At 58.8% G+C, this 14,577-nt stretch overlaps 1 protein-coding gene across 1 annotated transcript; it reads left to right on the forward strand.

Annotated features, from left to right (window-relative positions):
* Positions 1 to 200: 200 nt before the first annotated feature.
* On the forward strand, positions 201 to 7,561 carry LOC142026028 (kallikrein-14-like). The gene is made up of 6 exons (XM_075018787.1): positions 201 to 290; positions 819 to 941; positions 3,828 to 3,990; positions 5,082 to 5,329; positions 6,287 to 6,423; positions 7,251 to 7,561. Exons 2-6 carry the CDS (start codon positions 821 to 823, stop codon positions 7,401 to 7,403), a joined length of 822 nt encoding a protein of 273 aa, XP_074874888.1. The 5' UTR covers positions 201 to 290; positions 819 to 820; the 3' UTR covers positions 7,404 to 7,561.
* Positions 7,562 to 14,577: the final 7,016 nt, after the last annotated feature.

Consider the following 14,577-nt stretch of genomic DNA (forward strand, 5'->3'; position numbering starts at 1 on the left):
CCCCCGTGTCCGGGGTGGTTCCGACGATAGGAGAAGCGGGCTTTTCCCGTTTGCCGAGGATCCCGTCGGCGTTTCCTTTGGGACATCAAAGCCTTAATCGTTCTCCCGGGGACGGGGAGACACCCACGGGCCACGCTCGCCCCGCTACCGCGCCGACCGGTCGCCCAACCGCTCTTGACTCACCCCGCCGGAGACACAGCCTACTTTTCACCCCGGGTATAAATATCCCCAAGCCACCGGCTCTCAGCTTCCCGACACGCCGAGCCGGCCCCGTCCTTCTTCTCCGGTAGGTGAGTCCATCCCCAACGGCCGGGGCCACGGGTGTCGCGACCAGGGATGGATGGATGTCGCGACGAGGGATGGATGCTGCGGGGCGGCGTGGGAACCATGAGTCCGGGGATTCCCCGTCTCTCGGTGGATGTTTCCCACGGGTTGGATCCATCCGGCCCCAGGCGCTCAGCCCACGTGGGGTGGCTCTGGTTTGGATGGGTTTTGGTGGGAATGCCCTCCGTATCCCAGTTTAGCTCGGCTCTCCCAGTTTCGTGGAGATGGGAAGGGCAGGGGGGGAGGTGGCCCTTCCTGAGCTCGTGTAGGTGGGTTTGGTGGAACTCAACCAAAACAGGGTGGAGAAGAGGGTCCAAGACGACCCCAAGGTCCGTAAGGGGGAAGGCGCGCCAAAACACCACCAGCATCTTGGCGACGTCGCCTCCATCCCACACGGGAGGGCAGAAGGACACCGCCGAGGACCTTCCCCGTCGTCCCCACGTTGGCGCCGACCACCCCGGAGCTGATCCAGTTTGGTTTTTTTTCTGCCCCAGGAATGGCTCATGACGGGCGCGGGGCCTTCAGCTTCATCCCCATCTTCATCCTCGCAGCCGGCGTGGTGTTGACCGCCCTGCCGCCGGCGCGCGCTCAGGTGAAGGGCAACGGAGGCGACGAGCGTAAGTCAACCCCGTGGCCGAGGAGGGAGGGATGGAGCCACCACGGGCGTTTCACGGGCGCCTTGTAGGGGATTGTGTCCGATGGGATGGGATGGGATGGGATGGGATGGGATGGGATGGGATGGGGAGATCCCTTCTCTTGGCTGATGGGAATCTTGCCGACGGGAAGGTTTGGGCAAGGCCCTACGGTTACGAAACCTGTTTTGGTTTCGAGCTGAGAGAAAGCAATCCCCTTGACGTGGGAAAACGGGGCCCGTAAGAGACGCAGAGGAAAATCCCCGCATCCCGTTGGAGGCGCTGGGATCGCCGGGATCGCGTCTTTCCCTCCTCTGGAAGTTTGCACGGGGATTTCTGTTACAGCCGCAAAAAGGAGGAGACAAAAAGTGTCACCCGGGGTGATGGAAAGAAAGGAGAGACTTAATCCCGGTGGGAGCATCCCCTTCCTTTCTTCTGGCCTCCAAAATGATGCTCTGCCAAAGGAGAACCCAAATGGATGGGTCTCCGGGTGGAAAGAGGAGTCCCGTGGTTTCTGACCGTTGGACGCAAAGACCTCGGATCTGACCTGATCTCGGTGCCTCTTAACCCAAATCCGTGTCCCCGGAGCTGAATCCGAAACGCCCAGGTCCTGCGGAGGAGGAACAAGGTCGTGTCCGAACACAACGGCTCGACAATTTGCCCCGTGACTGTCCGAGAACTGTTTTCTTGGGGGCAGATCTTTGGGATGGAGGTACCATCCCCTCGGTTGGAGCTTTCTGGTTGCCAGTAGCCTCTGGAAATCCAGGGGATGGATTCCACCACAGGGCAGGATCCAGAATCTCGCGTTGCCTCCGCCGATTGGCCTTTGTTGATGGATACCCCTCCACCAACGGGAGCTCAGGGAAGCTCCTGAGATGCCTTCAAGGAGCTTGGTGGAATCTAAACCCACTGGTTGGTCTCCGAAGGCTCAAGGACGGCCCTTGGGATGACCAGGGATGCTTCCCCGATGAGCATTTGCGGGAGGATGGTTCCCACCCTTTGACTTTTTGGCAGCGTTGCCGGGACCGGATAGTGGCGAATTCCAGGCGGCTTGAAACTCGGGCGTCACCCATGGTCACCTGTCACAGGCTGTAATTCCCACCAGCACAAACCAGTCCCACTGGTAAATTCCAATGTCCCAACCTTCAGCGGAAGGCGATTGCAGATGCCGTGGACCGGAGCCACCTTGCACGCGCTGCCATCAATGCAGCTCTTCGCCGAGGTGGTCAACGCTCGGACTCGCGACTTCTCCCCCAAATTAGCCAAAAATGTCTGGGATGCCCCAGACCACGGCATGGAGGACTCAGCCCCAAAACCCATGAGGACACCTCGGAGAACAAGGACTTGGTATCTCCCATTTGAAAGTCCTACTGCGTGTTTTTGAGGTGGGAGAGAGGTCTTTTTCTTGAAAAAAACCACCTTTTTTTGAACTCATTATCCTTTTTTTGAACTCATTATCCTTTTTTTTTAAAAAACCCACCTTGTCTGTTCCCACTTGGACACAACTCAGCATCAGGGGTCTTCTCCAGTGACCTTGAGGGTCCCGAGCATGTCGCAAGGCTTTGGACTCCCATTGGGTGGACACCCGAGCAGAGCATTGCACGGTCATGCCCTTCAGGTGGTCACGGCCTCAAGACGGTCACCCTGCAAACCTCATTTATGATAAATACCCTAACGAGGGGAGGGGCAACGCCATCTCGTAAACGCCCGACGTTGGATGGGGTGGGGTTGCCTCTCAGAACGGTCCCTTCCTCTCCCCGAGGACCAGCGACGTTGGGTAACTCCAGCGGACGCCCATCTGCAGCCACCTAAAGCCAAGGGAGATGCCTCCAGAGATGGGAAAAATTGGGAGATCCGTGTCAGAAATGGGGCGCTTCTAGCGATAAGACCCTTTTTTCTACGATCTGACCCCCCAAAAAAACCTTAAACCAAGTTGAGGGCGCTCGCCCTTCCTTCTCAAATCAACCTGACGGGGACGGAGACGTCTCAGCTTCAGAGTGACGTAAGGACTCGCATTCCCGAGGGAATTCCTCTTCTCGTTTCTCCCCGCGTCAGGGCTTCTCCTGCTTGTGTTGATGCAACCGTCTCCTACCCCGGCCCTAACGAGGAGTTCTGGGTACGTGAGCCATCCGGGAGGTAGGATGCTTTTCGAGCTGGTCCTACAGGCTTTCTCACCGACCGAGGACGAAGCCATCAGCTCTTTTAGATCTGCGTCATCTTCCTTTTTGGAGTCCAATCTCGGGCTGGGAGGAATCGTAGAGGTGGAACGGATGCCCCTCCCAGAGGCACATGGCGAAACCGGCGGAGATAAGTGGCTCCCGGTGACTTCCCGAACGCTCGGTGATTTCCAGGACAACTCATTGGCACGATCCGGCAAGACAAACCGGTCCCGAAGGGGTCTCCTCGTGGGAGTTCCCACCTCCAGTCCTCCGCCTGGGAGGAGTGGTCGGGTCACGGAGTCGTGGGGCTCCATCAAATGGCACCAGGAGAAAACAGACCTTCGAGGATTGATTCAAGTCTTGGCTGCAAATTGGATTTCAACTGCTCCCCAGATCAACCCCCCCCCCAAAAAAAGTCCTTCAACCCTTTTTCACCAAAAAATAAAAGCCCAGTAGGCCGATAGATGACTCAGTAAATGAAAAAAAAAGCATATTTTTAGGTTTTTAAGGTGATTTTGAGTGTTCCGATGGGAGTTTAAGACTGAAAAATAGAGACTTTTTCCCTTTCCTTTCCCCTTTTCAAAGACCCTTTTTTTTTTTGCAACGTTTCGCCTTCTTTTCAACCCAAAATGGCAGGTGTCTTTCTTCGGAAGACTTGGCGGCTGCCTCCTACAACGCGTTGACGGTGCCCTTTGGTGCTCTGTTGTTTCAGTGCCGGAGGAGGACGAGTCCCGGATCATCGGTGGGAAACCCTGCTCCATCAACCAACGACCTTTCCAAGTTGCCCTTATCAAGAGGGATCAAATTCTCTGCGGGGGAAGCTTGATAGACGCCCAATGGGTCTTGACAGCCGCCCACTGCAGGCAGCCAATCAGGTAAGCCGGTTCCACGATCACATGCCCCATGGCTTCCTGGGAACCAACATCTCCTTGCCCAGGTCTCCTCAAAGACCGAGGGGGAGAGGTGGGTCCCCTGGGGTCGGCGCCTTCAGGTTTCGTGCCCAGATGTTGGCACTTCTGGAAGATGACGCTCGCTTCCGCGTGGTGATATCCAGAGGAAGATGCCCCAGATGTTGGCATCTCCGGAGTTTTGTCGTCCCCAGATGTGAACGCCTCCAGATATCGGTGGCCAGAAGTTGGTCACACTGAACCTGGTCCCTCCAGGGGTTGGTAGCTCCAGAGAGAGGTACCAGAGGTATCCAGAGGTTGGTACATCCAGATGTTTGTAGCCCAGATGTTGCCTCCAGAGTGGCCGGTGTCCCATGACCAGTAGCTCTAGACGTTGAGGGTTATCTCCAGATGTTAGCATCTGGACGGCGATGCTTCTAGAGGGCAATCAAGGCACAGCCGTCCTCCGCGTGGAGACCAGAGGAGCTGACGGGTCCTTCGCAGGGTGACAACCTCCAGCTCCGAAATCCTAAAGGAACCAACCTCCCCCCGCTCCCAAATTTGAGGTCCGGCCACGCCCTTTTTCCAGGTGACGCCACTAAGCGGAGCAGGTTGCCCCTCAGCCAAGGTCGGCCAGTTTCTCCGCGAGGTCCCGCGAGAGGAAGCTGGATGTTTTGGAGGGGAAATCATGAGGAAAAAAAAAAAAAAAGAGTCGGCGAGAAGTTGGGCTGAGGGCAACGTCGTCGAGACGTTGCAGGTGGGCCTCCTGGAGCCGGGAGGATGAAGTCAAGAGACGCAACAGTTTCCCATGAAGGTGGCCCCAGGGTATCTGAGCCGTCAAAGAGCTCTTGGAGAAGACCTGGCTCAAGGCATGAGCGTATTTTCCCGGTCCCCTCCCCCAGGGAAATGGGATACGGTGGTCCCACCGCCGGATCACCTTAACTCTGCCCGCTGAATGCGGAGAAACTTTGACGGCCAGGTCTCCATCATCTCCTTGCCGGCCAACCCTTGAGGCCAAGGGTTTATTTTTCTCCTTTGGAGGGACCAGCACTGATTTCTTGACCTTCTTCCCCGGGCAGGGACCTTAAGGTGTTAATCGGGACGGACACGTTACGGGACGGAACGGGGCAAGTGAGGTTGATTTCAAAGCTCCAGGTCCATCCGGCCTACAACCCCCGGAAGAACGACAACGACTTCATGCTCCTGAGGTTGAACAAACCCGTTCAGTTCAGCAACAGCATCAAGAAGATCCGATTAGCTACGAGGTGTCCCATGGACGGGATGAGGTGCAGCGTCTCCGGTTGGGGCACGACCAAGTCCCCCGGAGGTACTGGTTCCCGGTGGAGATCTCGGTGGAAGAGGTGGGATGGTGGGTGGAGGGAATTGGGCAGGGGAGAGGGCTCGCCAAGGAGATCGGGAGGCTTCCTCAGCTGGGAAAGTGGGATAAGCTCTTCCCTGACCTCACCTTAACTCTGCCCAGGGAGCGGCTCCCCACAGAGAACGACGTCTCGTTGGGTTTTCCCCTAGGGGTTGGGGTTTTCCCGTCAGGGTTGGGGTTTCCCTTCGGGGTTGGGGTTTTCCCTTCGGGATTGGGGTTTTCCCTTCGGGGTTGGGTTTTCCCTTTGGGGTTGGGCTTTTCCCTTCGGGGTTGGGGTTTTCCCTTCGGGGTTGGGGTTTTCCCGTCGGGGTTGGGGTTTCACTTTGGGGTTGGGCTTTCCTTTTGGGGTTGGGTTTTCCCTTCGGGCTTGAGTTTTTCCCTTCGGGCTTGAGTTTTTCCCTTCGGGGTTGAGTTTTCCCTTCGGGGTTGGGGTTTTCCCGTCGGGGTTGAGTTTTCCTGTCGGGGTTGGGGTTTTCCTGTCGGGGTTGGGGTTTTCCCCTTTGGGGTTGAGTTTTTCCCTTCAGGGTTGGGGTTTTCCCTTCAGGGTTTAGTTTTTCCCTTCGGGGTTGAGTTTTCCCTTCGGGGTTGGGTTTTCCCTTCGGGGTTGGGTTTTCCCTTCAAGGTTGGGTTTTCCTCTTGGGGTTGAGTTTTTCCCTTCAGGGTTGAGTTTTTCCCTTCAGGGTTGGGGGTTTTCCCTTCAGGGTTGAGTTTTCCCTTTGGGGTTGAGTTTTTCCCTTCAGGATTGGGATTTCCTTCGTGTCGACCTCCCCATCTCTGACGGAGGCATCTCCATCATCCACCTCCCAAAGAACCCTACCAAAAGCGTAATGAGGTCTGCTCGGGCCTCGGCATTAGGGGGCTGCCCCTTCTCACCGTGTCCCTCTCCATCCCCACCTTGTCGTGCAGCGTATCTGCCCAAAAATTTGCAGTGCGCCGCCATCCAAACCTTCGGGAAGGACAAATGCGCCAGAGCCTACGGGAACGCCATCACCCCCAACATGTTCTGCGCCGGCGTCCCCCAGGGGGGCATCGATTCCTGCCAGGTAAGAGGAAAGGGAGGGGGTGACGTCCCTTTAGCCACCTCCCAGGTTGCTGCTGGGGAAAAGAGGGTCTTGGTGTGGCTTTGGGTTCAAAACCAAGGTGAGATGAGTCCACGCAAGTCTTGGGTTCCTTCAACCCAAGCCATAAAACCAGGGAAGGGTCACGGCACGTTGACGAGCTTGTACGAGGTTTGGGTTCCCACCAACAACCTTCTCCTTGAGCCATGACGCTGGGTCATGGCATGTTGACGGGCTCGTGCGAGGTTTGGGTTCCCACCAAAAACCTTCTCCTTGAACCATGACGCTGGGTCACGGCACGTTGACGGGCTCGTGCAAGGTTTGGGTTCCCACCAATGACCTTGAGCCATGACGCTGGGCCATGGCATGTTGATGGGCTCGCGCAAGGTTTGGGTTCCCACCAATGACCTTCTTGAACCATGACGCTAGGTCATGGCATGTTGATGGGCGTATGCAAGGTTTGAGTTGCCACCAACGACCTTCTTGAACCATGACGCTGGGTCATGGCACATTGACGGGCTCGTGCGAGGTTTGGGTTCCCACCAACAACCTTCTTGAGCCATGACGCCGGGTCACGGCACGTTGGCGGGCTCGTGCGAGGTTTGGGTTCCCACCAAAAACCTTCTCCTTGAACCATGACGCTGGGTCACGGCACGTTGACGGTCTCGCGCAAACCTTGGGTTCCTCCACCATTACCTCCAACCCAACCCATAAAACCAGGGAAGAGCCACGGCGCGTAGAGGGACCCACCCAAGGGTCCGTGCCCCAAAAATCGAGACCCACCACGTGCCCTTCCCCCCCCCCCCCCCCAGGGTGACTCCGGCGGCCCCCTCGTGTGCAACGGGATGCTGCAAGGGGTGGTCTCGTGGGGCATGGCTGTCTGCGGGCGCCGAGGACAACCCGGCGTCTACTCCAACGTCTGCCGCGCCGTGCCTTGGATCAGAAAATACATCCGGATGCAGTGAGATTTCCGGCTCCACCACAGCCACGAAGGATTTCACCCCCCCCCCAGACCCCCCCATTTATTGTGGGGGGGGGGCAGGAGGGGGGGGAAAAAAAATTTCCCAGAATGCACTTGGGAAACGGTGAGATTTGGGTTGGAAAAATAAAGGAAAAGAGTGAAAACGGAGAGATGGAGTTGTGGAGGGGGGGCGGGGCAGAGGGGTCGATGGGAAAACCACACCCCCAACCAGTTGGGCCTGTCGTGTTCGGCACTGGGGTAACTGGATTTGGGGGAGGGGGGCAGTGGGAATTGGGGGGAACTGGATTTGGGGGGGTCAGTGGGAATTAGGGGGGTAACTGGGAGCACTGGGGAGTGGGGGTCAGCGGGAATTGGGGGGAACGGGATTTGGGGGGGCAGTGGGAATTGGGGGGAACTGGGAGCACTGGGAAGTGCGGGTCAGTGGGAATTGGGAGGGGTAACTGGGAGTACTGGGGAGTGGGGGTCAAAGGGAATTGGGGGTAACTGGGTTTGGGGGGCAGTGGGAATTGGGGGAAACTGGGAGCACTGGGTAGTAGGGGTTGGTGGGAATTGGGGGGCGTAACTGGATTGGAGGGGGCAGTGGGAATTGGGGGGTAACTGGGAGCACTGGGGAGTGGGGGTCAGTGGGAATCGGGGGGAACTGGATTGGGGGGGTCAGTGGGAATTGGGGGCACTGGGAGCACTGGGGAGTGGGGGTCAGTGGGAATTGGGGGAACTGGGAGCACTGGGAAGTGCGGGTCAGTGGGAATTGGGCGGGGTAACTGGGAGCACTGGGGAGTGGGTGTCAAAGGGAATTGGGGGTAACTGGGTTTGGGGGGGGCAGTGGGAATTGGAGGGTTAACTGGGAGCACTGGGGAGTGGGGGTCAATGGGAATTGGGGGGGGGGGGTAACTGGATTTGGGGGAGGGTGGGGAACCGACCATTTAATGAGCGACCCGGCTGGATTTCCCTCGTTAGCGTTAACAAGAACCCCCCCCCCCCCTCCATTTACGACGAGACACGGGTTCCTCCTCCCCACCTTACACCGGGGAAAGGGCCTAATTAATAAAACTAATTAATGGAGTTCATTAATCCCGGGCCAAATCCCCGCACACCTAGAGGTGCCGGGAGCTTTCTTCTCCCCAAATTTCCAGACAGCTTCACGGGCCGGAGGGCCCCCGCCCTAATGAATTACTCGGTTCATTAATGAATTAATTATAGCAGGCGAGGAGCGGAGGCGGCGCTAATTAGGAGCTTCGTTGAAAGCAGCCAGGGAAGGGAGGGGGAGGCGCTGGGGACACGAAGGGACCTCAGGGAAGGTCCTTCGGGGGCACCTGGAGAGGGAGACGGGAACCTCGTTAGGAGTAATTAGGCTTCTAATTAGCACCCTGTGTTTGCAATGGGTGCCCACCACCACGGGTGGCATCTGACCATGGGGATGAAGACAGGTGCCCAACCCAATGGGTGGCATCTGCGCTGACGATGGGTGTCCACCACCATGGGTGACATCTAACCATGGGGACGAAGACGGGCGCCCAACCCAATGGGTGGCATCTTCGTTTGTGATGGGTGCCCACCACCATGGGTGGCATCTATCCATGGGGATGAAGATGGGTGCCCAAATCAATGGACGTCACCTGCGATGGGTGCCCACCACCATGGGTGACATCTAACTATGGGGACAAAGACAGGCGCCCAACCCAATGGATGGCATCTGCGCTGGTGATGGGTGCCCACCACCATGGGTGGCATCTGACCATGGGGACAGGCACCCAACTCAATGGGTGACATCTTCACCTGTGATGGGTGCCCACCACCGTGGGTGGCATCTAGCCATAGGGACAGGCGCCCAACTCAATGGGTGGCATCTTCACCTGCGATGGGTGCCCACCACCACGGGTGACATCTAACCATGGGGATGAAGACGGGCGCCCAACCCAATGGGTGACATCTGCATTTGCGATGGGTGCCCACCACCATGGGTGACATCTAACTGTGGGGATAAAGACAGGCGCCCAACCCAATGGGTGGCATCTTCACCTGCGATGGGTGCCCACCACCACGGGTGGCATCTGACCTTGGGGACAGGCACCCAACCCAACGGGTGGCATCTGCGCTGACGATGGGTGCCCACCACCACGGGTGACATCTAACCGTGGGCACAGACACCCAACCCAATGGGTGGCACCTGCGATGGGTGCCCACCACCACGGGTGACATCTAACCATGGGGATGAAGACGGGTGCCCAACCCAATGGGTGGCATCTTCACCTGCGATGGGTGCCCACCACCACGGGTGACATCTAACCGTGGGCACAGGCACCCAACCCAATGGGTGACATCTTCGTTTGCGATGGGTGCCCACCACCACGGGTGACATCTAACCGTGGGGACGAAGACGGGCGCCCAACCCAATGGGTGGCATCTTCACCTGCGATGGGTGCCCACCTCGAGGTCCCCAAACCTGTCACCCCAGTTCTCCGGCGGGACCTGGCGGGCGCTCAAGAAAGGCGGCGACGATGACGATGACGACGACGACGATGACGACAACGTCCCTACCCAGAATGCCGTGGGGCGGGAGGTGACACCGGATCTTGGGTGGGCCACCGAGGTCATCCCGTTCCCCCCCCCCCGCCACGAAGATATTTGGGGGGACCCGAGACGTGTCACCGAGGACACGCCCGTGGGGGCGGAGGGACGGAGGGTGGGGCCGGGAACCGCCCCGTCGGCCCCGAGGACCTTCCTCCTGATTTACGCCGGGAGGAAGCAACCCCGGTGACACCGCGGGGGGGGCGGGGGGTGGAAATCGGGGTCACCGGCTTCTGCCCCGGCTTTTGGGGTCCCCTGAACTCTGACCCTGATTTGGGGGGGTCCCCAAAACTCCGCCCCTGATTTGGGGGTCCCCTTCGCCCCTGATCTGGGGGGTCCCTAAAATTCTGCCCCTCCTTTTGGGGGCCCCCCATTTCTTTGTCCTTCTTGGGGGGTCCCCAAAACTCTGCCCCTGATTTGGGGGGTCCCCAAAACTCTGCCTCTGATTTGGGGGGGTCCCCTTCACCCCTGATTTGGGGGTCCCCAAAACTCTGTCCCTGATTTAGGGGGCCCCTTTGCCCCTGATTTGGGGGTTCCCAAAACTCTGTCTCTGATTTGGGGGGGTCTCCTTCACCCCCGATTTGGGGGTCCCCTTTACTCTGCCCCTCATTCGGGGGTCCCCAAAATTCTGCCCCTCCTTTGGGGGGTCCCCTTGCCCCTCATTTGGGGGTCCCCAAAACTCTGCCCCTGATTTGGGGGTCCCCTTCACCCCTGATTTGGGGGGTCTCCTTTACTCTGCCCTCATTTGGGGGTCCCCTTCACCCCTGATTTGGGGGGTCCCCAAAACTCTGCCCCTAATTTAGGGGTCCCCTTTGCCCCTGATTTAGGGGTCCCCTTTACTCTGTCCCTGATTTGGGGGGGTCCCCCAGTTCTCTATCCTTTTTGGGGGGTCCCCAAAACTCTGCCCCTGATTTTGGGGGTCTCCTTCACCCCTGATTTGGAGTTTCCCCTTTACTCTGCCCCTGATTTAGGGGTCCCCTTTACCCCTGATTTGGGGGGGGTCCCCAAAACTCTGCCCCTGATTTAGGGGGTCTCCTTCACCCCTGATTTGGGGGTCCCCTTTGCCCCTGATTTAGGGGTCCCCCAGTTCTCTATCCTTTTTGGGGAGTCCCCAAAAATCAGTCCCTGATTTAGGGGGCCCCTTTGCCCCTGATTTTGGGGTCCCCAAAACTCTGTCTCTGATTTGGGGGGGGGGGTCTCCTTCACCCCCGATTTGGGGGTCCCATTTACTCTACCCCTCCTTTGGGGGTCCCCCATTTCTTTGTCCTTCTTGGGGGGGGTCCCCAAAATTCTGTCCTTGATTTAGGGGTCCCCTTTGCCCCTCATTTTGGGGTCCCCAAAACTCTGCCCCTCATTTGGGGGGTCCCCTTTACCCCTGATTTGGGGGTCCCCAAAATTCTGCCCCTCCTTTGGGGGTCCCCCAGTTCTCTGTCCATCTTGGGGGGTCCCCTTAACTCTGCCCCTCATTTGGGGGTCCCCTTTGCCCCTGATTTGAGGGGGTCCCCAAAACTCTGTCCCTGATTTGGGGGTCCCCAAAACTCTTTCCTTAATTTAGGGGTCCCCAAAAATTTGTCCCTGATTTGGGGGGGTCCCCAAAACTCTACCCCTCCTTTGGGGGTCCCCCATTTCTTTGTCCTTCTTGGGGGGTCCCCAAAATTCTGTCCCTGATTTAGGGGTCCCCGTCGCCCCTCATTTGGGGGTCCCCTTAACTCTGCCCCTGATTTGGGGGTCCCCCAGTTCTCTGTCCATCTTGGGGGGGTCCCCAAAACTCTGTCCCTAATTTAGGGGTCCCCTTTACTCTGCCCTCATTTGGGGGTCCCCTTCACCCCTGATTTGGGGGGTCCCCAAAACTCTGCCCCTCATTTGGGGGTCCCCAAAACTCTTTCCTTAATTTAGGAGTCCCCAAAAATTTGTCCCTGATTTGGGGGGGTCCCCAAAACTTTGCACCTCCTTTGGGGGGTCCCCCATTTCTCTGTCCTTCTTGGGGGGTGTCCCCAAAACTCTGCCCCTGATTTAGGGGTCCCCTTCACCTCTAATTTGGGGGTCCCCTTAACTCTGCCCCTGATTTGGGGGGGTCCCTTTTACCCCTGATTTTGTGGGTCCCCCATTTCTTTGTCCTTCTTGGGGGGTCCCCAAAATTCTGTCCCTGATTTAGGGGTCCCCGTTGCCCCTGATTTGGGGGTCCCCAAAACTCCGCCCCTGATTTGAGGGGCGGGTCCCTTTTACCCCTGATTTTGGGGTCCCCCATTTCTCTGCCCTTCTTGGGGGGGATCCCCAAAAACTTCTCCCAAAAATCTGCCCCTGATTTGGGGGGGGGGTCCCCTTAACTCTTCCCCCCCACCACCCTCACCATGGGTGGCCCCCCCCCCCCGCCGACCGTGGGTGGGATCCGGCCCCGCCCCGCCCTGTTATTAAGGGATTATGGGAGAGGGCGAAGGGGGAAACTGAGGCACGCTGGGGCTCGCCCGCCCTCGCCCCTCCTTTGGGGTCCGTCCCCCCCTCCTTCCCAGGCCAGGGAGTTCGTTACCTGGGGTTAATTGGGCTCCGCCCACTCCAGGAGGTGGGAGGGGCCTGGAGGAAGGGGACCTCGAGGTGTGGGGGTCAACTGGGAGGTACAGGGATGAACTGGGAAGGACAAAAAGGGCACTGGGACATACTGGGAAGGGCACTGGGACATACTGGGGAGCACTGGGAAAGGCACTGGGACATACTGGGAAGGGCACTGGGACATACTGGGAAGCACGGGAAGGCTCGGATAGGTGTGGGGGTCAACTGGGAGGTACGGGGATGAACTGGGAAGGGCACTGGGACATACTGGGAAGGGCACTGGTTCATACTGGGAAGCACGGGAATGCTCAGATAGGTGCGTGGGTCAACTGGGAGGTACAGGGATGAACTGGGAAGGACAAGAAGGGCACTGGGAAGCACTGGGAAGGGCACTGGGACATACTGGGAAGGGCACTGGGACATACTGGGAAGGGCACTGGGACATACTGGGAAGCACGGGAAGGCTCGGATAGGTGTGGGGGTCAACTGGGAGGTACGGGGATGAACTGGGAAGGGCACTGGGACATACTGGGAAGGGCACTGGTTCATACTGGGAAGCACGGGAATGCTCAGATAGGTGCGTGGGTCAACTGGGAGGTACAGGGATGAACTGGGAAGGACAAGAAGGGCACTGGGAAGCACTGGGAAGGGCACTGGGACATACTGGGAAGGGCACTGGGACATACTGGGAAGCACGGGAAGGCTCGGATAGGTGTGGGGGTCAACTGGGAGGTACGGGGATGAACTGGGAAGGACAAGAAGGGCACTGGGAAGGGCACTGGGACATACTGGGAAGGGCACTGGGTGATACTGGGAAGCACAGGAAGGCCCCGATAGATATGGGGCGTGAACTGGGAGGTACAGGGATGAACTGGGAAGGCCAGGAAGGGCACTGGGAGGCCCTGGAGGGGCTCGGGGGGTGCACTGGGATGCACTGGGATATACTGGGAGGCAGCAGGGCATTTCCTGAGGGAGACTGAGACACAAACTGGGAGGCACTGGGGCAGAGTGGGATATGCTGGGATGCTCTGGAAGGCAGTGGGACATACTGGCTTATACTGGGAGGCACTGGGACATGCTGGGAGGCACAACGGGAGGCACTGGGAGATGCTGGGGGCACTGGGAAGCCCCAGCAGGCACTGGGTTGAACTGGGAGATACTGGGAGGTACCGGCAGGCACTGGGAAGTCCCTGGAGTTACTGGGAAGGACTGGGAGGTACTGGGATGCCCAGAAGGCTACAGGACGCACTGGGAGTCCCCTGGAGACACTGGGAAGGCACTGGGAAGTACTGGGAGGTGCTGAGAACTACTGGGAGGCACTGGGAAGCTGTGGGAGTCAAATAGGATGCCCTGGGAGGTACTGGGAGGCACTGGGATGTCTCAGGAGGAACTGGGAAGCACTGGGATGGGACTGGAGGCACTGGGAGGCACTGGGATGGCCCGGGAGGCACTGGGAGACACTGGGATACCCTAGGAGGAACTGGGAGGCACTGGGATGGGACTGGAGGCACTGGGAGGCACTGGGATGGCCCGGGAGGCACTGGGAAGGCTCTGCGATTGCCCTGGGAAGAACTGGGCTGGCACTGGGAGGCACTGGGAGGCACTGGGAAGGCTCTGGGATTGCCCTGGGAAGAACTGGGAGGCACTGGGAGACACTGAGATGCCCCAGGAGGAACTGGGAGGCACTGGGATTGCCCTGGAAGCCACTGAGATGCCCCAGGAGGCAATGGGTAGACTCTGAGAAGGCACTGGGATGGCACTGGGATGGCACTGGGAGGCACTGGGTGGCACTGAGATGCCCTAAGAGGCGCTGGGAAGCACTGGGCTGGCACTGGAGGCACTGGGAGGCACTGGGATGCCCCGGGAGGCACTGGGAAGGCTCTGCGATTGCCCTGGGAAGCACTGGGCTGGCACTGGGCTGGCACTGGGATGGCACTGGGAGGCACTGGGATGGCACTGGGAGGCACTGGGAGGCACTGGGAGGCACTGGGAGGCACCCTCGCCGCCCCGGGGGCCGAGGTGTGGCGGGAGGGTGAGACCGC

This window comes from Buteo buteo, chromosome 31 (assembly GCF_964188355.1).
Source record: "Buteo buteo chromosome 31, bButBut1.hap1.1, whole genome shotgun sequence".
Classification (NCBI taxonomy): Eukaryota; Metazoa; Chordata; class Aves; order Accipitriformes; family Accipitridae; genus Buteo; species Buteo buteo.

What these genes read in the sequence shown, in the direction of transcription:
- LOC142026028 (XM_075018787.1), top strand. Translation starts at nt 821, where the DNA reads ATGGCTCATGACGGGCGCGGGGCCTTCAGCTTCATCCCCATCTTCATC. An exon ending in GGGCAACGGAGGCGACGAGC is followed by an intron (nt 942 to 3,827) that starts GTAAGTCAACCC and finishes CTGTTGTTTCAG; the next exon opens with TGCCGGAGGAGGACGAGTCC. An exon ending in GGGGCATCGATTCCTGCCAG is followed by an intron (nt 6,424 to 7,250) that starts GTAAGAGGAAAG and finishes CCCCCCCCCCAG; the next exon opens with GGTGACTCCGGCGGCCCCCT.